At 42.4% G+C, this 21,127-nt stretch overlaps 1 protein-coding gene across 6 annotated transcripts in view; it reads right to left on the bottom strand.

Moving 5' to 3' along the window:
- LOC106603506 (spectrin repeat containing, nuclear envelope 1b) overlaps positions 1–21,127 on the bottom strand; it is a 151,808-nt gene that overhangs the window by 122,958 nt on the left and 7,723 nt on the right. For 4 of the 6 annotated variants that reach the window (XM_082974731.1, XM_082974743.1, XM_082974740.1 and 1 more), the window contains exons 3-20: positions 20,003–20,098; positions 19,548–19,631; positions 18,410–18,502; positions 17,968–18,152; positions 17,330–17,526; positions 16,495–16,604; positions 14,730–14,762; positions 14,394–14,501; positions 13,772–13,909; positions 12,733–12,897; positions 12,423–12,535; positions 12,007–12,175; positions 11,689–11,785; positions 11,565–11,585; positions 10,933–11,135; positions 7,161–7,325; positions 6,743–6,895; positions 2–145 (exon numbers count right to left, since the gene is read on the bottom strand). In XM_082974731.1, coding sequence (XP_082830857.1) covers positions 2–145; positions 6,743–6,895; positions 7,161–7,325; positions 10,933–11,135; positions 11,565–11,585; positions 11,689–11,785; positions 12,007–12,175; positions 12,423–12,535; positions 12,733–12,897; positions 13,772–13,909; positions 14,394–14,501; positions 14,730–14,762; positions 16,495–16,604; positions 17,330–17,526; positions 17,968–18,152; positions 18,410–18,502; positions 19,548–19,631; positions 20,003–20,098 — 2,274 coding nt within the window. The remainder of the gene's footprint in view (position 1; positions 146–6,742; positions 6,896–7,160; positions 7,326–10,932; positions 11,136–11,564; positions 11,586–11,688; positions 11,786–12,006; positions 12,176–12,422; positions 12,536–12,732; positions 12,898–13,771; positions 13,910–14,393; positions 14,502–14,729; positions 14,763–16,494; positions 16,605–17,329; positions 17,527–17,967; positions 18,153–18,409; positions 18,503–19,547; positions 19,632–20,002; positions 20,099–21,127) is intronic. The other 2 variants (XM_045718141.2, XM_082974737.1) reach the window with 2 other exon arrangements.

The raw sequence follows: 21,127 nt of genomic DNA, 5'->3' as shown, positions 1-21,127 counted from the left end.
CCTTGCTCATCTCCTCCTTGATAGAAGCCATGACAGCCAGCATCGTTGAGACCTCATCCGGGGGTGTGTCCTTGGTCAGCAGTTGGGCGGTGCGGGTGGCTGTCTTACAGGCTGCCTCCATGGCAGGCACTTTGTGCTTGATGTCCTGGAAAAGGATGCGGAAGGTCAGAGATCAAACAGCGGTCCATTTCTTTTTACTTTAGTATTTATGTATTCATTTATTGATTTAACATTTACGTAACCAGGAATGTCTATAAAGAACAAATGTTTTGATTTACAATAACAGCCTGATGACATTGCAACAAAGTGAGCCAAGCTGAAAACTTTATAGATAGTTCAATCAATTTTGAAAGAAAAGCAAATGTGCATGTTCTGTATATTCTGTGTGCCTTCAGAAAGTATTCATACCACTTAACTTATTCCACATTTTGTTGTGTCAACAGCCTGAATTCAAAATGGGTTATAATGAGTTTTATCTCAACCATCTACACACAATACCCCATAATGACAAAGTGAAAACATGATTTCAGAATTTATGCACATTTATTGAAAATGAAATACAGAAATATCTCATTTACTTAAATATTCATACCCCTGAGTCAATACTTTGTAGAAGCACCTTTGGCTGCGATTACAGCTTTGAGTCGACTTGGGTATGTCTGTATCAGCTTTGCACATCTGGATTTGGGGATTTTATCTCATTCTTCCTTGAAGATTTTCTCAAGTTTTGTTAAATTACACTGAACAAAAATATAAACGGGCTCATGTTTCATGAGCTGAAATAAAAGATCCCAGAAATGTTTCATACACACAAAAAGCTTATTTCTCTAAAATGTTTGTTTACATCCCTGTTACTGAGCAATTGTTCTGTGCCAACATAATCCATCCACCTGATTAAACAGCATGATCATTACACAGGTGCACCTTGTGCTGGAGACAATAAAATGCAACTCTAAAATGTGCAGTTTTGTCACACAACACAATGCCACAGTTGTCTCTAGTTTTGAGGGAGCGTGCAAATGGCATGCTGACTGCAGGAATGTCCAACAGAGCTGTTGCCAGAGAATTTAATGTTCAATTGTGACCCGTTTCAAGAAGCTAGGCGTATGTCGCATGTCACTACTTCACAGGAGAGGCATGTGAACCTTAATAACAAACTTGTATTCCATATGTAAATATGAATCAATTTGTTAAATTACGAGCCTAGTTGGTTTTAGCGACGGAAAATGCCAGGAACCTTCCCGTTAGCCATGATTGGCTGAGATAATAGATGTGCTGGACATCCCGGGAGATGAGTTGGGATTGGTCCGCCATGTAGCATGCTTCTGTCTACAACATTAACTGCTAAGTATGTGTCGGCGTTACTCTGGATCCTGATCTCTCTTTTGACAAACATATCAAGAATAGTTCAAGGACAGCTTTTTCCATCTTTGTAACATTGCACAAATCTGAAACCTTCTATCCAAAAATTATGCAGAAAAATGTATCCATGCTTTTGTCACTTCTAGATTAGACTACTGCAATGCTCTACTTTTCTGGCTACCCGGATAAAGCACTAAATAAACTTCAGTTAGTCCCAAACACGGCTGCTAGAATCTTGACTAGAACCAAAAAAATGGATCATATTACTCCAGTGCTAGCCTCTCTACACTGGCTTCCTGTTAAGGCTAGGGCTGATTTCAAGGTTTTACTGCTAACCTACTAAGCATTACATGGGCTTGCTCCTACCGATCTTTCCGATTTGGTCCTGCCGTACATACCTACACATACGCTACGGTCACATGACGCAGGGCTCCTTACTGTCCCTAGTATTCCTAAGCAAACAGCTGGAGGCAGGGATTTCTCCTATAGAGCTTCATTTTTATGGAATGGTCTGCCTATCCATGTGAGAGACGCAGACTCAACCTTATTGAAGACTCATCTCTTCAGTAGGTCCTATGATTGAGTGTAGTCTGAGCCAGGGGTGTGAAGGTGAACGGAAAGGCACGGGCCGGTTCCCCTCTCTCCACTGGGATTCTCTGCCTCTAACCCTATTACGGGAGCTGAGTCACTGGCTTACTGGTGCTCTTTCATGCCGTCCCTAGGAGGGGTGCGTCACTTGAGTGGATTGAGTCACTGACGTGATCTTCCTGTCCGGGTTGGCGCCCCCCTCAGGTTCGTGCCGTGGCAGAGATCTTTGTGAGCTATACTCGGCCTTCTCTCAGGGTAGTAAGTTGGTGGTTGAAGATATCCCTCTAGTGATGAGGGGGCTGTGCTTTGGCAAAGTGGGTGGGGTTATATCCTGCCTGTTTGGCCCTGTCCGGGGGGGATCGTCGGTCTCTCGACCCCTCCTGTCTCAGCCTCCAGTATTTATGCTAAAATAGTTTGTGTCGGGGGGGGAGGGGGGGGGGGGTGGTAAGGTCAGTCTGTTATATCTGAAGTATTTCTCCTTTCTTATCCGGTGTCCTGTGTGAATTTAAGTATGCTCCCTCTAAATCTCTCTTTTTCTCTCCTTCTCTTTCTCCTTCCTCTCTCTCTTTCTCTTGGAGGACCAAAGCCCTAGGACCATGCCTCAGGACTACCTGGGCTGATGACACCTTGCTGTCCCCAGTCCGCCTGGTCGTGCTGCTGCTCCATTTTTAACTGTTCTGCCTGCGGCTATGGAACCCTGACCTGTTCACCGGACGTGCTACCTTGTCCCGGAGCTGATGTTTTGGACTCTCTCTCTACCGCACCTGCTGTCTCTAACTCTGAATGATCGGCTATGAAAAGCCAACTGACATTTACTCCTGAGGTGCTGACCTGTTGCACCCTCTACAACCACTGTGATTATTATTATCTGACCCTGCTGGTCATCTATGAACGTTTGAACATCTTGGCCATGTACTGTTAAAATCTCCACCCGGCACAGCCAGAAGAGGACTGGCCACCCCTCAGAGCCTGCTTCCTAGGTTCTGGCCTTTCTAGGGAGTTTTTCCTAGCCACCGTACTTCTAAATCTGCATTGCTTGCTGTTTGGTGTTTTAGGCTGGGTTTCTGTACAACACTCGTGACATTGGCTGATGTAAAAAGGGCTTTATAAATACATTTTGATTGATTGATTGATAGTCCTTTCTTTCAATGCTTTTTTAAAAAGATATAACATTAGCCATCAAGAACTACAAAAGTTTAGCTCCTTTACGCAACAACATTGATGCCCTGAATTTAGCAGGCGCAATCGACAGATCAGTTGGAAAAAGTTGTGATGGGCTACTTTCTGCACACGCCACAGTCAGTGTGAACCGGAATGACTTGACACAACGCTGACCAAACAAGATGTAGCTACCATCAAAACTGAGTTAAATGGTTCCAGTCTGCCGTGAAGCGTTCATCCATGTATATGGGTAAGAGTCTAGCTACATTTTCATATATTTTGCATTCCTAATTTTGTCAGAAAGTCATTTTCAGTGCAAGTTAAAGCATACTGTTAGCTAGCTAGCGAACGTTAACTTCCTGGCTCGCTAGCTAACATTACGTGTATGATCAGTGTAGTAATATTATTCTAATCAGAAATACATTTGCATTGCTAGTTATAGCCTAATGTTAGCTAGCTAGCTAACACTGAACCTAGTTGGTCAGCTTTAGCTACCTGCAGATTCATACTACAGCTATGACAATCAGTTTGTATTGGTGGTAGTAGTATGAGTTGGGATTATGCCGGTTCATTGTTTAGCTAGCTAGCTACATGTCTTCATAAAAGACTTCACTTCTCCAGACGATTACATGACAAATCATGTTAGCCAGGTGTATCTGGGGGTTATTATGGCGATCTATTGTATTTCATGAACATGTGTATATGTCTAGACAATAGTGACTGGGGGATGGTTATAGCATTTCTTTCACATGACCCATCAATTTAGACAAGTGTGTCTGGGTAAGCATCGTCTAATAGTTTTAAAATATTTGTATCTGGAGACTTACTATTTTTGATATTGCTAATATGCAAATATGTAAGTAACCATTTCACTGTACTGTTTACACCTTCTGTATCCTGTGCATGTGACAAATAAACATAGATTTTATTTGATATAGTGTGTGTTTACCAGAGACGGTAATGTGAAAAACAACATGTCCTGCACCAAAGTCAGATTAGGATATAGGCCAAGATAAAGTGTATTTTTACCTAGAGTTTTTTCCTTATTGTAGGCTACTACTTTTACCACTTGAAGTCTTGAAATCTTTGGTTATTTACTACACTACTCACTCTGTTTAGCACAAGGCCTCAAATATGAATCCTTAAAGAGATGGGTGGGCATGGGGCTAATGCTTATGAGAATGTGATCAATGCTGAATGGGTGTAGACAAAGCAGAACTCTTCAGTAGGTGTACCAAAACATTCAAGGGCCATTTTTTCAAAACTTTATCAACTTTCAAAGCAGAATGACTTTCCCATTGTTCCTCAACTGCAGTGTATGATATAGCATTTCCTAACTCTGAGTCTCTCCTTTTATCCAATGTAAAAAAAATGCAATTTCAAATTTTGCTACATAGGACCGAATCCAGGTGGTGAGTCACATTTCTCTACCGTAAGCCGCATCCAACATTGTTTAGATAATTTGGCACTAAGTCCAACCGGTCTCACAACCCCAGACCACGTGTAACAACGGCAGCCCAGGACCTCCACATCCGGCTTCTTCACCTGCGGGATCGTCTGTGACCATCCACCCGGACAGCTGATGAAACTGTGGGTTTGCACAACCAAAGAATTTCTGCACAAACCATCAGAAACCGTCTCAGGGAAGCTCATCTGGATGCTCATCATCCTCACTAGGGTCTTGAACTGACTGCAGTTTTGCATCATATCCAACTTCAGTGGGTAATTGCTCACCTTTGATGGCCAGTGGCGCATGTTGGAGAACTGTGCTCTTCACGGATGAATCCCAGTTTCAACAGTACCGGGCAGATGGTAGACAGCGTGTATGGCATTGTGTGGGTGAGAGGTTTGCTAATGTCAACTTTGTGAACATAGTGTCCCATTGTGCCGGTGGGGTTATGGTATGGGCAGGCATTAGCTACGGACAACGAACACAATTGCATTTTATCGATGGCAATTTCAACGCAAAGCGATACCGTGACGAGATCCTGAGGCCCATTGTCTTGCCCTTAATCCGCCGCCATCACCTCATGTTTCAGCATGATAATGCATGGCCACATGTCACAAGGATCTGTACACATTTTTTTTTTTTTAATCCCTGTTTTCCCATTGCCTGCAAACCCACCAGACATGTTACCAATTAAACATGTTTGGGATGCTCTAGATGGACGTGTAGACCAGGGTGTTCCAGTTCCCACCAATATCCAGAAACTTTGCACAGCCATTGAAGAGCAGGACAACATTCCACCGGCCACAATCAACAGCCCGATCAACTCTATGCGAAAGAGATGTGTCGCGATGCATGAGGCAAATGGTGGTCAGACCAGATACTAACTGGTTTTCTGATCCATGCCCGTAACTTGTTTTTAAGGTATCTGTGACCAACATATGCATATCTGTGTTCCCAGTCATATGAAATTCATCGATTAGGGCCTAATTAATTTATTTTATATTTTTGTTCTGTATAGATGTAGAGCGGCAGTGAACAACAATCTTTAAGTCTTTTCACAGATTTTCAATGGGATTCAAGTCTGGGCTTTGGCTGGGCCACTCAAGGACTTTCACATTCTTGTTCTGAAGCCATTCTAGTATTGCTTTGGCTGTATGCTTGTGGTCATTGTCCTGTTAGGACGTAAATCTTTGCCCCCAGTCTAAGGTCGCTTGCTCTCTGAAGCAGGCTCTCATTAAGGATTTGCCTGTATTTGGCTCCATTCATTTTTCCCCTCTATCCTTACCAGTCTTCCAGTCCCTGCCACTAAAAAGCGTCCCCATAGCATGATGCTGCCACCACCATGCTTCATGGTAGGGATGGTGTTAGACGGGTGATGAGCTGTTACATTTTGTGTCTCATCAGACCACATAATCTTTTGCCTTATGCTCTCAGTATTTCACATGCCTTTTTGCAAACTCCAGGCATGCCTTTTTATCAGGAGTGGCTTCCATTTTACCACTCTCCCATAAAGCCCAGATTGGTGAAGTGCTATAAAGACTGTTGTCCTTCTGGCAGGTTCTCCCATATCCGCCAAGGAACTCTGTGGTTCTGTCAGAGTGGTCTTCGGGTCCTTGGTCACCTCCCTGACCAAAGTCCTTCTTGCCCAGTTGCTCAGTTTGATCGGACGGCCAGCTCTAGGCAGAGTCTGGGTAGTTCCATATTTTTTCAATTTCCCAATGATGGAAACCACTGTGCTCTTGGAAACTTTCAACACTCTAGACATTGTTTTATAACCTTCCCCAGATATATACCTAATCATCTCGGAGTTCTATGGACAGTTCTTTGGACATGGTATAGTTTCTGCTCTGACATGCACTGTCAACTGTGGGAACTTGTATAGACAGGTGTGTTTCTTTCTAAATCATGTCCAAACAATTGAATTGACCACAGGTGCTCAAATCAACTTGTAGTGACATCTCAAGGATGATCAAATTAAATTGGATGCACCTGAGCTCAATTTGGAGTTACATAGCAAAGGGATGTGAATACTTATGTAAATGACATATTTCTGTATTCTGTATTTGATTTTCAATACATTTGCCAAAATGTCTAAAAACATGTATTCACTTTGTCATTATTTTGAATAAGTCAAGGGGTTATACATATTTTCTTAAGGCACTGTATGTGCGTGATGGGTACCTCAACATCTTGAACGAATGTCCTGACATTCAGGAAGGACACTTGGACAGGGGCAGTCATCTTCTCATTGGTTGCACTCATGAAACTTTTGAGAGTACCGATAGAGTCCTGATAGTCCTGTTTCAACTTGTCCACCTCATCCGCTCTAGCATACTGTCATGGAAACAGTGAAAACAATGACTGTCTTTATAATTTGAGCATTCAATGTGAACTTTGCTTATAAAAGCAATGCCAAGATCTTTTATGACACCTGAGTCTCACAGCCTAAATAATTGTGGTTAGCCCTGACACATGGCTGTAGACTAATATGGTGTCTATGAGTCTACAGCCATGTTTCATGGCCTATCCAGAAGCATGCTTTAATAATCATAATCTACTCTAGGTGCAGAAAAAATAGGAGATTTTTTTAATCATTTACATGTTTGACTTTAACGAACAGCTCTCTCCACCTCCCGTTGAGAAGGAGCAGCTGCTGCTTAAGGTCTCTGGAGACGGTCTCGTCGCATGTCTCGATCAGGAAGTTCCCTGCATCATTCATGTCCATGTGCTGCTGGATCCAGTGAGGAAGGTTCCGGAAGAAGTCCTAGGGATGAAGAAGAAAGACAGAAACTCTACACAATTGATAGCAACAGCTGTGAGCATAGAATATTCTACATAGAATATTATTTAAAGGGGCCAACAGACATAGTGGGTGTCTACACAGCCAGAAAGAGTATTTTGGCACAGCGCTTCTAATGTAATGTTGACCCAAAAGCATATACAGTGCATTCAGAAAGTATTCAGACAGCTTGACCTTTTCCACATTTTGTTACGTTACAGCCTTATTCTAAAATGGATTAAATAAATAAAATAAATTTTAAAAATCGACACACAATACCCCATAATGAGAAAGTGTAAACAGGTTTTTAGAAATGTTTGCTAATTTATCAAATATAAAAAACAAAAATACCTTATTTACATAAGTATTCAGACCCTTTGCTATGAGACTCGAAATTGAGCTCAGGTGCATCTTGTTTCCATTGATCATCCTTGAGATGTTTCTACAACTTGATTGGAGTCCACCTGTGGTAAATTAAATTGATAGGGCATGATTTGGAAAGGCACACACCTCTTTATATAAGGTCCCACAGTTCATGTCAGAGCAAAAACCAAGCCATGAGGTCAAAGGAGATAGGATTGTGTCGAGGCACAGATCTGGAGAGGGGTACCTGAAGCATTGAAGGTCCGCAAGAACACAGTGTCCTCCATCATTCTTAAATGGAAGAAGTTTGGATCCACTAAGACTCTTCCTAGAGCTGGCCGCCTGGCCAAACTGAGCAATCGGGGGAGAAGAGCCTTCTTCAGGGAGGTGACCAAGAACCTGATGGTCATTCTGACTGAGCGACAGAGTTCCTCTGTGGAGATGGGAGAACCTTCCATAAAGGCAACCATCTCTGCAGCACTCCACCAATAAGGCCTTTATGGTAGAGTGGCCAGACGGAAATCACTCCTCAGTAAAAGGCACATGACAGCCAGCTTGGAGTTTGCCAAAAAAAAAAAAGATTCTCTGGTCTGATGAAACCAAGATTGAACTCTTTGGCCTGAATGCCAAGCATCACATCTGGAGGAAACCTGGCACCATCCCTACGGTGAAGCATGTTGGTGGCAGCGTCATGCTGTGGGGATGTTTTTCAGCGGCAGGGAGACTAGTCAGGATTGAAGAAAAGATGAACGGAATAAAGTACAGAGAGATCCTTGATGAAAACCTGCTCCAGAGCATTCAATCACCTTCCAACAGGACAACAACCCTAAGCACACAGCCAAGACAACACAGGAGTGGCTTCGGGACAAGTCTCTGAATGTCCTTGAGTGGGCCAGCCAGAGCTCGAACTTGAACCCGATCAAACATCTCTGGAGAGACCTGAAAATAGCTGTGCAGCGAAGCTCCCCATCCAACCTGACAGAGCTTGAGAGGATCTGCAGAGAAGAATGGGAGAAATTCCCCAAAATACAGGTGTGCCAAGCTTCTATGATCATACGCAAGAAGACTCGAGGCTGTAATCGCTGCGAAAGGTGCTTCAACAAAGTACTGAGTAAAGTGTCTGAATACTTATGTAAATATGACCTATTTCAGGAAACTAGGCATATGTATCGGGTCACTACTTCACAGGGGAGCCGTTTGAATGTAAACCTTTTTTTAATAAAAAATGTGGGTATTTTGGCAGAAATGCCTTCTCGAACATGTGAACTTTCATGTGCCTTACTAACAAACATGTATGACATCTGTAAATACAAATAAAATTGTTAAATTACGAGCCTAGTTGGTTTAGCCACAGAAAAAGTGAGCAACCTTCCCGCTAGCCATTATTGGCTAAGATAATGAGTGGGCTGGACATGCCGAGAGATGAATTTGAATTGGTCTGCCATATAGCAGTAATCCTGTCTAACACCGGCTTTTAAAAAAATGTATCTGTAGTAAATCTGCATAAACCTAATGTCAAGTTAAAGTGTACTGTTAGCTAGCTAACGTTAGCTGGCTGGCTTGCTAGCTAACGTTACGTGTATGCTCTCCACTTTCTGGAGGACCGAGTTTTGAAATCAGTGGAATTCGAGTATGATCGCTAAGGAGATGGAGAAAACACCTGCATCTGGATTACATCTTCAAACTAAGGGCAACCATGGCATCTGACAGGAGAAGCATCCAACCATGATGTATACGGGTAAGATAGTCTAGCTAGCTACATTTTCAGATATTACACGCTTCTAATTTTAACATAAAGTATTTTCATTTCAAGTTTAAGTGTACTGTTAGCTAGCTAGCAAACGTTAGTTGGCTCGCTAACTAATATTACGTGTATGATCTTATAATTCGTATCTCAAAGCCACTAGTTATAGCCTAATGTTAGCTAGCTAACATTGAATCTGGTTGGTTGGCTACCTGCAGATTCATGCAGGGTAGTAATGTCATGAGTTGGGATTATGGTTCACTGTTTACTTAGTTAGCTAGCTAGCAACATGTCTTAACAAAAGGCTCTCGTTTTAGTATGCCAGAGCGCAGAACAACTGATGAATTTACGAATGCTCAACCCCAGTTGAATATGGCCGGTGTCAGTAAACGTAAGCAAAAAATTATAATTAAATTGTTGCCAACTGCACAGTTAAAGTCACCAACGCTCTGGATAACATGACAACAGCCTAACCAGCTCTGCCAGGGCGAGAAAAATGATCATAGTGGGGTTCTCTCTCATTATGTGTCTGGAAGTAGCTAGCAAGCTAGCCAATGTTAGCCAGTTAGCTTGGGTGCTTGACTGCCATTGTGAGGTCAGAATATTCGGATCAACCCTACTCCTCCGCCAGAGCGTCCAGTGTGTGCTCTGAACACAAAACGCTCTGAATTTACATACGGACAATCTGACAGCACAGTTGCAGTCACCAAGGCTCTGGATAACATAACAGCCTAACCAGCTCTGCTAGGGCGAGTAATGTTCGGTGAGCTGTTCTCTCTCACTCAGATGTCTGGAGGTAGCTAGCAAGTTAGCTTGCATGCTTGACTGCTGTTGTTAGTATATTCAGATCAACCCTTAAAGAGAGGCTAAAGCTTAAGAGAGTGTGAACGATGCTGAATGGGTGTAGACAAAGAAGGGCTCTCAAATAGCAGTACCAAAACATTCAAAGGGGATTTTCTCAAATGTAAGTTTACAAGTTCATCAACTTTCAAAGCAAAATGACTTTCCCATTGTTCCTCAACTGTAGTGTTTGATATTCCATTGTGTAGCTCTGAGACTCTACTTTTATACAATGTAAAGAACACAATTTCAAATTTTGCTACATAAGACCGATTTGAGCCGAACGTCACAAAGGTTACATTTCTTTTTTTTTTTTTTATACATTTGCAAAAAATAATTAATACCAGTTTTCGTTTTGTCATTATGGGGTATTGTGTGTAGATTGATGAGGGATTTTTTTTTTTAATAAACATTAGAATAAGGCTATAACGTAACAAAATGTTGAAAAAGTCAAGGGGTCTGAATACTTTCCAAATGCACTGTAAATCCAATAAGAAGAAGGGAATGGGAGGTAAAAATGTAAACTGAGAGTATCTTTATTCCATGTCCACAATGGCCAAAACATAAATTGTTGTCATGGAATAAAGATACTCGTAGCTTAAATGTTTACCTTTTTGCCTGCCACCCACCCAGCCTCATGCCTACCCGTTTTTCATTCTCTGACTGGTTGAGCATCTGCTCTGCGTCCTCCAGCCAGGCCTGCAGTCCAGCCACCGTGCTGCTGTACTTCTCCCAATTAGAGATGACCTCCTCCAGCATACTCCTCACGCTACGCACCTCCACCGACAGGTTCCTCCACTGGGCCGACGTGTCCGACAGAAACTTACCCACCCCCTCCGCTTCCTCAACTGAAAGAAAACATCATGGAGTCAGTTCTCTCTTCATCATGACATACGATTTTTCAGTGGTTAATTGGGTCACGTCCTAACCAATTACTCAATATCTTATTAATAGAGCCCAGTACAGAGAGGTTTCAAGGCCGTTGAATAAGCCAAGCAACTCAAGACAGTAAGGAATTTGCATTTGCAGTGTTTCACATTCCAAGACCTACTGTGACTATTGTTACTGTATCATGCAAAGAGTAATTGTGTTACAGGAAATTATCTTTGTGGAACAATATAGAGTAGTCAGTTAGTAAACAGCCGGCACAGTGAGATTCTATCAGATTTCTTGGATTTTTTGTTAGATCCGTGAACCACTAGTGAACAGCAAATCAAAGGCTAGTGTGGTCACCATGTTACCTATTGTATATCAATACCAAATGAATCTAGACGTACCTTTCTTACTGATCTTAATGCCTAGAATATGAAATCAACAGTTAGCCCGTTTAGCCCTCTCTGACAGACAACATTAAATCAAAGCACATCTGAGGTAAAACACACAAAAGAAAAACCACCCTACCTGAACCATCAGACTTGATGTAGACATCTGCAGCTTGCCTGAGTGCCTGAAATGTTGTCTCATACTGTTCAAAGAACTTGTGTCCCTCAATGAAGGACTGTTGGGAATGATGGTGAGATAAGCATGGAATTATCTTGAGGATAGAACTGGAACAATATCCATAAAAAATTTGCTTGGTGGTTCCAGATCTGTTTGTGCTGTCTTACCAACTCCTATAGTCATTTTCATGGCAAACATGAGGTTGGCTAAACAGCACAAATAGATCTAGACCACCAGGCTACCACAAACCAGTAACAACTAATGAAAAGGCCAACTCACAATGTAGCTCTGCAGCAGTAGTTCCACGGAGTCACGGCGGCCATATTTGATGATCCAGGACTTGAGCTTGGACTCAGCCAGGATGAGAAACGCCATCAGACGGTACTTCATCTCCCAGAATTCCAGTTTGATCAGGTGGGCATGAGATGATGTGGACACATAGTTGAACCTGTTTGACAAAATAGAAAATCAATATTAATATTCTTATCAAACAGATCAATATCAGTCTTATTTAAGTAATGTCTTAATGTCCCTGATCTGTTTGTTTTTTCTTGTCAACTCATGGGTTGACAACGACCGTAGGAGTTGGCAAGACAGCACAAACAGGTCAGGGATCAGGCTAATATTGTCCAGAGACATCCATAGATGTGTTACAGTATTAACACGGATGTAGAGTTGACTGAAGGATAACTAACCGCTCGGCCATGTCTTGGAGCTGTTCAGAGGGGACAGGGACCCCGTTCACAGATCTGTCTCTGTGGATCTGCTGGAACGTCTGCTGGTGGGATTCCAAGTTCTTCAGTACCTCCTAAAAACACATATCCACATCATTTAGACTAGACACTGGTGCAACATCCAAAACATCACTGTGACTTAGTCATCTTTTATTATGTGACCAACAAAACCAAGGATTTTGAGATTTGCTGTACCTTCTAACAACGCCTATCCAAGGATCGTTTTGCAACAGTACATGTATATATTATGAGATTTGCTCTTGCTGAATACCTTGTGCTGCTCCAGCTTCCTGTGGATCACATTGGCTGTCTCTTCATGGGCTTGTTGGATAGGAATCTCCTCTCTCAGGGCGATCTCAGCTCGATGCAGCCAGGCTCCGATCACCCCCAGTGGGCCAGGCAACGACTTATCCAGATGGATGTGCCAGTCCAGGAGCTAGTATAGGCAAATATTACATATCCAAAGACTTTGAGCAGGTGCTGGATAAAAAAGAATGTAAAGTCTGCAAAATGTGGCAAAAATTGCGATCTATGCTCCCATGTGGTTTGTTAGTGATACTGTTTCGACCACTCAGGTCTTCATCAAGTTTCAGTCCAGGAGCTGCAACAGCCACCCATTACAGCCAGAACAATCAGTACAATCAAGGCATTAGCATTAACCACGCTGTTTAAAAAGCAGGTGGTGATTAAAAAGGTTTCCACATGTTCTCAAGCATCTACTCCAGTGGATGACCACAGTGCTGTGCTACTCCAGTCCACAGTCCATACAGGCTGGGGACACTCTATCAAGTGAACAAAACCCTTTCTGTTCCCCTCTCTCCAAAACTCTCATGCCCTCTTAATGAGCGCTCCTTCAAAAGCTTGCGCCTCACTGAACACTCGTTCAGTTTATTATGATAGCTATCTGGGCTCACATTCTGCAATGCAAGTCTCAGTCTAACTAATAAACACAAAGCAAATGAAAATGAGTTGGCGGACAAAAATAACAATTTCTCAATGACAAAGGTTACAGTCTATTTATAATGGTCTCTTTGGGCCGGTTTCCCAGACAGAGATAAAGCCTAGTCCTGGACTAAAAAGCTAGTTCAATGGAGATTCTCCATATAGTACGCTCTCTAATCCAGAACTACAGTAGACTTGATCTGTGTCCGTGATATCGGCCCTTTTGAGTCTGGCCCATAGATTGTGTGTACTTTTGGGCTGGTTGTGCAGTAGCCTGGTGGACTATCTTTGTAAATAAGAGCTGTCTGAAGCAGTATGGGATCAGGCTAGTTGTCCAGGGGTCCATAGACAGCAATACACTGACTCACCCTGATAGAGACACGTTCCCACGCTTGTTTGACCAGGGCCTGGTCTACAGACAGTTTCCCATCCCTGTGCACCGGCTGCAGCAGAGGCTCTGTCTGTTTCTTCTTTATTTCATACTGCACACGGAAACTCTTGAAGCCCTGGAGCAAAGTAGAAATATGAGTATTAGAGGTGTTACATTCACATTGAGTACATAACACAGGAATGTAGAGCTCAGACATATATGGGCCTGTTCTTAATAGTCTTTCCTTGATTTTTAGTGCCCTCTGCCCACCTCCTATTTAAAACTTCAGCGAGGACATGAAGATACAAGAAATTGATGAAGGGTTATTGAGAAAGAGTCATGGTTTTTATGACGCTCTGTCTCTTCTCTCTACACGTAGTATGATGTACGTTACCTCGTGACCTGGAACTTAATATATCGTAACATTAGCCAGCAACATGTAGCATGAGATTTGGTTCCAATCACCTGGTACTTGTTGGTCAGGTTGCTCTCTGTCCCCTGGTGCGAGGCCGTGGGTACTGGAACCTTGGACTTGTCTGTCAAGTTGCCCTCTGCACCGTTGGCTTGGTACTAACCTGGTACTTGTCGGTCAGGTTGCCCTCTGGTCACCTGGTACTAACCTGGTACTTGTCTGTCAGGTTGCCCTCTGCCCCTTGGACTCGCAGCACATCCCTCTCCAGTTGATCCAGCCACACCTTCAGCTCTCTCAGAACCTTACGCTCTTCTCTCTGGGAGTCAGTTAACACACAGCTTTCAGATGACACATAATATTCAGGTGATACAATGCACCATTATTCATCCTCTCTCAACCCCAACAGAATTCTCACCAAACTACATACAGTGAAACCACTCCCACCAAAACCTTCCAAATAGATTTCCAGTACCACAGCAAGCACAATAAGATTCAAAGCAAAATAAGAATCCCTGATGAATCTATGTATTCAGTGACAACATACCTCAAGCATTTGCTCTATATCTTGAGGACCATACTATCCAGGAAAGAAAGCCACACGAAGAGACGCAAACAAACAAACAGACAGCACAGAAAGGCATTAGTGGCAGCGAGAGAGCGAGAGAGAGAGAGAGAGAGAGAGAGAGAGAGAGCAAAATCAAAGCAAAGCCATGACAAACATAAAGAAGAGGAAATATAGTACACTGCAGGCAGACACTACACTACAGGGCATGGATGGACTTACCCGTAGGTTTGGGATAGAGAGTGCAAAACTTGGAAAGTAGCAAAGAAGCAGCTTCAAATGCAACAGGAAAGATAACATAAAATGGAGTGAGAGCATGACGGAGAGAGTGAATGACGTATTGCACAATGAGGAAAGTAAGATGATTGTCGAGTTCATGCAATGACAAATTGTTTTTATGTATCTTTTTTCATAAAAGCTGTCGTTGGTGTAATGGGAAATATGGTTAGCAACAAGTATTAGCATACTGAAAACACAAATACAGTAGCAGATACAAGAATACAATAACAGAGTACATAAAGCATTACAACACTGAGGGTGCCAGTATTAGTTAGCCACTTGATTTTAAATATACTGTAGCTAGGTAAACTAGAACAATCATACTGAAAACACAAATACAATAGAAGACAAAAGAAATCAAAAGCAGATAAAAGTACTTATGGAACAGGTGGGTCTAATCCTGGATGCTGATTGGTTCAAACGGAATTCCAGCCGGTGTCTATTCCACAAGTTACCACCGGCTAAATCTATGATGTTAAAATGCCTATTTAATCTGTTCCATCTGCGCAATCCACTGTCTCATCAGCTCAGTCAGGCAATTTATATACCAGATCTACCCTGTAAAAAGCATCTACACTTTATCTCCCATTTCTTTTAGACTAGCATTTGGTTTTCAACAGCGGAGATTTGTAATAACCTTGCTGTCTGTCTCTCTGACATTTGAAACATTGTTTCAATATTGAAATTCGATCTCCAGCTGTCCTATGGTAATGAACATGTCGGTAGTCAGTCAGGACGAGACAGACAGGCTGGCATCTTTTTTCAGCAAGTCGAAATCATGAATCACCATAATTTTTATGGATATATACAAAGAAATGTCAATAGAAAAACAAGAAATGCAGCTAGTTTGCTGTCATTCCAGCTTCAGTAAGAAGTGATTGTGTTAGCTGTGTAGTTGGCTATCTCTTCTGAACAATGGTCTGACGAGAGAGACAATGTTCTATGCCAGGCGAAATCGCACATCATTAGCTCATTGTTATGGATGTATCCAAAGAAAAATCCAAAGTTGGCTAGCTAGCAAGCAAGGGATAAGGACGTTGCCAGCCATCAAGGCAACGAAACATTTAGAACGAACAACTGGGTCGTGTCCATAGATTTAGAACAAAAATACTTAACGACTGGGTCTCGTCTCTGGCAACCAAACCTTGGGTAGCAACCCTAGATTTGTGTTGGGACTATATCTTGTGGAAGGATTAAATAGTATTGATAAATTCATCCAAATTACGATTTGAATGAAAATATGTCAATCATTATTTGAATATGTTGGTAACCCGTTGTATAAAAGTAATAATGCCCTCGAAGCTGGCCCTCGAAGCCGGCCCGAGATGAACAAAACCCGTGTCAATATATCCTCCAAACCCCGGCTTCTCAGGCATTATCACTTAAATAAAGCATTACAACACAACACTGAGTTTGCCAATGCCAATACAGTACTTGACTCAGGACTACAGTGAATATAGCTTGGTACCTCATCTTCCTGTCCATCTGTCTCGGAGTGGTGGGGGTTGGGGTAGTGCTTGAGGAACTGAGCAACATATGTCATGATGGACTTCTCATCCGGTTTATCTACATCCACATCTGCAGAAGAAGAGAGTGAGAGAGAGAGTCTGGCATGAAAGTAGTAAATAATAAAACAGTGACATTAGTGTTATCCATCAAGCAAACTACAGTATGTCAATTAAGTATGATGTGTGTATAGGTCTATATGCCCCTTTCGATTAGCAGTATGTCAACTGTTGTCATTTAAAATGTATATATAGAGTAAAATACAGACATGGCAGGGCAGGAACATCATTTCTGACATATTACGAATATGACACAGTAAAAACAGGGAACACATTTGTGCCCTGAAGGAGACTACATTTTGTGTTTCCTCTGACACACTGACATCTAATTCTAAATGTCTTCTGTCATCTCTATCGCTGACCTAATCTCTGAGAAAACGAGGGCCATGATAAAAACAGACAGTTTATTGAGGTTTGTAAATGAAGCCTCAGGGCTCAGGAGTCTGATCTCTCCTGAAGTGGCTGCTGCTGAGCTGCTGTCTGCATTATTATCTCCAGACAGACGTATCAACAACACCCATAAATAAACCTCGCACAATCTTCAAAGAAAACTTTAAAAGAGTATTCCATAAAGTTCTGTTGGAATTGCATAATTCTTGCATCATGGAAGACGGAGGTGGAGATCCTTTGTTGCTGCCCTATGTACCAGCCGGGAGCTGGGGATGAGTGAGGGAGTGTGCGCTTATTTTGACAAAGCAATCTTTTTTTTTCATTAAATAGAAGGAGAGAGGTAGTAACCTTCTGGATCCAGCAGGCGTGGGATGCCCAGCTCGTTCTCGGCCAATGAGAAGGCTTCCTCCAGATTCTCTTTGTTGCTCCTCCTCCTCACCACCTCCATGTTCACCAGGTCTGGGCGGATGGCATGGACCACAGAGTGGAATGCCACCCCGCTCCGCCAACTAGCACCAAAGTCCTTCACTTCCATGCCCTGACGCCTTGGGACAAACAGAAGTATATGTTTACAGTGGGCCGGTGGCAGAGCACTCTTGAAATTATAATTCAAATTAAGATACAGACAGTTTGGGTGATACAGACAGTTCGAGTGATACAGACAGTTCTGTTTCCTATACTCTTGGCTGACGTGGTCAGTCAAGAGTATGCACACACACACACACACACACACACACACACACACACACACACACACACACACACACACACACACACACACACACACACACACACACACACACACACACACACACACACACACACACACACACACACAAATAAATCCACCACCCCAGCAGGCAAAGCTGGTAGAGAAAATTATGTTCAACTGCTCTTAATTTAGTTGTACTGACATAATTTCAATCAGTTTTGCCCGCTGGAGCACTGGTTAGAAAAGCTGCCCAAATATATAATGGTATACGTACTTGGCGGCGGTGCACTGCACCCATCTGAGCAGGGCCCTCTTGGCGTTGCCCTGGAACTTCTTGGGTACTACCTTCCTCTTCATAGGGGGACTGCCCGTCTCTGAGTTACTGGCCATGCTGTCCATTGAGGAGGTACTGCTGGACAGGGCTGCCAGGGCTGGCAGGTTACTGGTCAACTCCTCGATCTGACAGAGGGTTAGCAATTACAGCAAACATGCTGTGAGTAACCATAGCAACATCAAATAACTGTATGTAGATCCAATTAGATTAAAAAAGTGTATTAAAGTGTCACTCCTCAATATAACAACATTTGATAAACAGAATACAAGGTAAAACAACATTGAAAACCACTCACAGAGAGTTGTGACACACTGTTAACAATCACAGACAGTGATATTACAATATGTAAGTGTAAAACTGACCAGATACAACAACACATTACCTGGAAGTAGAGAATGACGGTCCATATCAACCCCAGGACAATGGATGGTCGACCGTCTGCGATGTCAGTGGCATGAATGTTGACTAGCTTGATCTGTTGGGAAAGAAAACCCCAATTTAACTGCAATTCACAACTTGTCATGAAACGAAATGTCTGGGAAATACATGTACTCATTCATACATAGGTACATTCTGAATGAATGTTTAACAAATAAAGGCATTGTTGAGTGAGTGGGCCATTGGCATAATAATGACGATTTTATGTTTTTCTTTCACAGCCATTAAAATCAGCTCTCTGATGCAACAAAGTGATATTTGGAAGAGCGGAAGCAGGTGAGGCAGAAACAGCCAAGCTCAGAGGAAAAACATAAAAGCTGTAGAGTACTCAATTTGGCAGGACAGTAACGACAAAGCCAATGTAGTGAATATCACTGTAACAAACTTTGGATGAGCAAACTAGTTTACATTAAGGTTGCTGCATATTTACATGTGTTTTTGTAGGATTTCTTAGATTGTGTAACTATTTCACAAAGGTTGGAAAAAGGAGAGGGCAGGAAAGATTTGACTCCAAAGTTTCAAAATGTATACAAAATGCATGACAACCAGAAAGCACCTGGTTGGTGGTACTACAATAGTCAAGATGCACAAAGAGGAAAATAATGGCTCAACCAAAGAACAGCTAGGAATACACACCGTGAATTAAACAAAAGGAATGCATACAGTATATGAACACAGTGTGTTTTACAGGCAGCCACTGACCGGGGATCCTCGGTACACAGACTGAGGTCAGAGGTCAGGCATGGTGAGAGAAGGTCACAGTAAGATACAGGCCTCAAAGCAATACTGACTGAGAGAGGATGTACCATCCATATGACTTTGCATAGATACATATTTTCATGCAGAGCCTTAATTTATCTATCTTTGGTCATAAACACTATGCTACAATATCGTATTTTCAAACCGCTAGCATTAAACAGAGATTAATATTCTTTTCACAAGCCTTGGCCAAATGTTTTCAATAAAACCCTTAGAAGATATAAGTGACATTGTGAATGGGCCCTTAGGTTTACATGTTAAACTCGAGCTATGACAAAATACTAAAGGAAAATACTGTGTAGTTACTCTGAGGGTGTGCTTACCTTCCTGCCTTCGAGGAACCTGAGGGCGGTGCCGATGTTGGACACCCAGTGGATCCTCTTCAGCTGGCGGCCCTGCTCACACGGCTGGGGAGAGAGGCGGGAGGGTTCAATTAAAGTTTAAGTGTATTTTCCATATGGAGTACTGTAAATACACAAAATCTTACCAGAGCGCTCACATTAAATACAGCAAGAAAGTTCAACACAAATACATATAAACAACCAGCAATGTAACAACAACCAGCAATGTAAGAGAGTAGCACTGACTGAAAAGTAGGACTATACAACATACAACTACAGTGTGATTATTAACTGTGAGTTCTCAAATCCTTTATTCAAACATTTTCTAAATCCTCCCTTTACACAATATTATGGTAATTAAGTGCGACTGAAGTCTATAGCATGAATAGAAAACTCCAGCATTACCAATGACTGTATATATTAAGAGCAGTGCTTACTAGTCTCTGTCCAGACAGCACCTCCAACAGAGCCAGAAGTTTCACCCCATCTTTGATGTCCTCGAAGAGGTCGGTGACCTCTAGAGGTGGTTTACGCTAGGAAAGAGAAGATTCAACAGTGAAACTAATACATTAATAATTGGTCATTGGTAGGCTATACTGTTACAAATTATAGACCTACCGTTGTTTAATAAAGACGTATTATCTTATTACGGGCGGCAGGTAGCCTAGTGGTTAGAGTGTTGGACTAGTAACCGGAAGGTTGCAAGATCGAATCCCCGAGCTGACAAGGTACAAATCTGTCGTTCTGCCCCTGAACTAGGCAGTTAACCCACTATTCCTAGGCCGTCATTGAAAATAAGAATTTGTTATTAAATGACTTGCCTAGTTAAATAAAGGTAAAATAAAAATAAGTAAATCCTAGAAACACAACACATTAATTCTCGCTCAGCCCTTGTGTTGAGGAGAAAATAGAGCAGAGCTAGCTAGCTACGGGCTGAAGTGCTAGCTAGCTACAGGCTGGCGTACAAGCAGAGCTAGCTGCTTGTATGCCAGGTTGGAGTAAAAGCAGAGCTAGCTAGCTACAGGCTGGAGTCCAGTCTGAACAGCCCTCTCCACAGCCCTTGTGTTGAGGAGAAAGGAAAGCAGAGCCAGCTACAGACTGGAGTCCAGACTGAACAAAAGGCTGGACTATAAAGAGAACAGAATGAGCTCCCCTGCAGCTGAAAAGATGGTGCCTGTGCCTCTGAGATGGCTAGGAGCCTGTGCCTGAGGCAGTGTGATTCAGAGCTAAATCAGAGCATGGTTCCATTTAACCCTAGCTGGGCATAGTCGTTCCATGTAACATACTGTATCCTTGTATTATCAGAGTTAGGTGACAGAACAAACTACTTCATGAAACACACAGAACATTATCAGAAAACAATGCATTAATTAATGAAACGCTGGTCTTTGTGGGAATTGTCTCGGCAGGCTGAGCTGTTCGTTTCACAACTCGTCACATTTCATGACAGGACGACAGGATGCAGTTGGCTGGGACTGTGGGGCACAACAGTGTGAAAAGTATACACAGTTTTTTTGTGCTATTTTCTTTGCTTCAAAGACAGAATCCAATGGAAGTCTTTT

Source organism: Salmo salar, chromosome 01 (assembly GCF_965601325.2).
Source record: "Salmo salar chromosome 01, fSalSal1, whole genome shotgun sequence".
In the NCBI taxonomy this organism is placed as follows: domain Eukaryota; kingdom Metazoa; phylum Chordata; class Actinopteri; order Salmoniformes; family Salmonidae; genus Salmo; species Salmo salar.
Note: the sequence above shows the minus strand (reverse complement) of the source record. Positions and strands in the feature narration are given on the sequence as shown.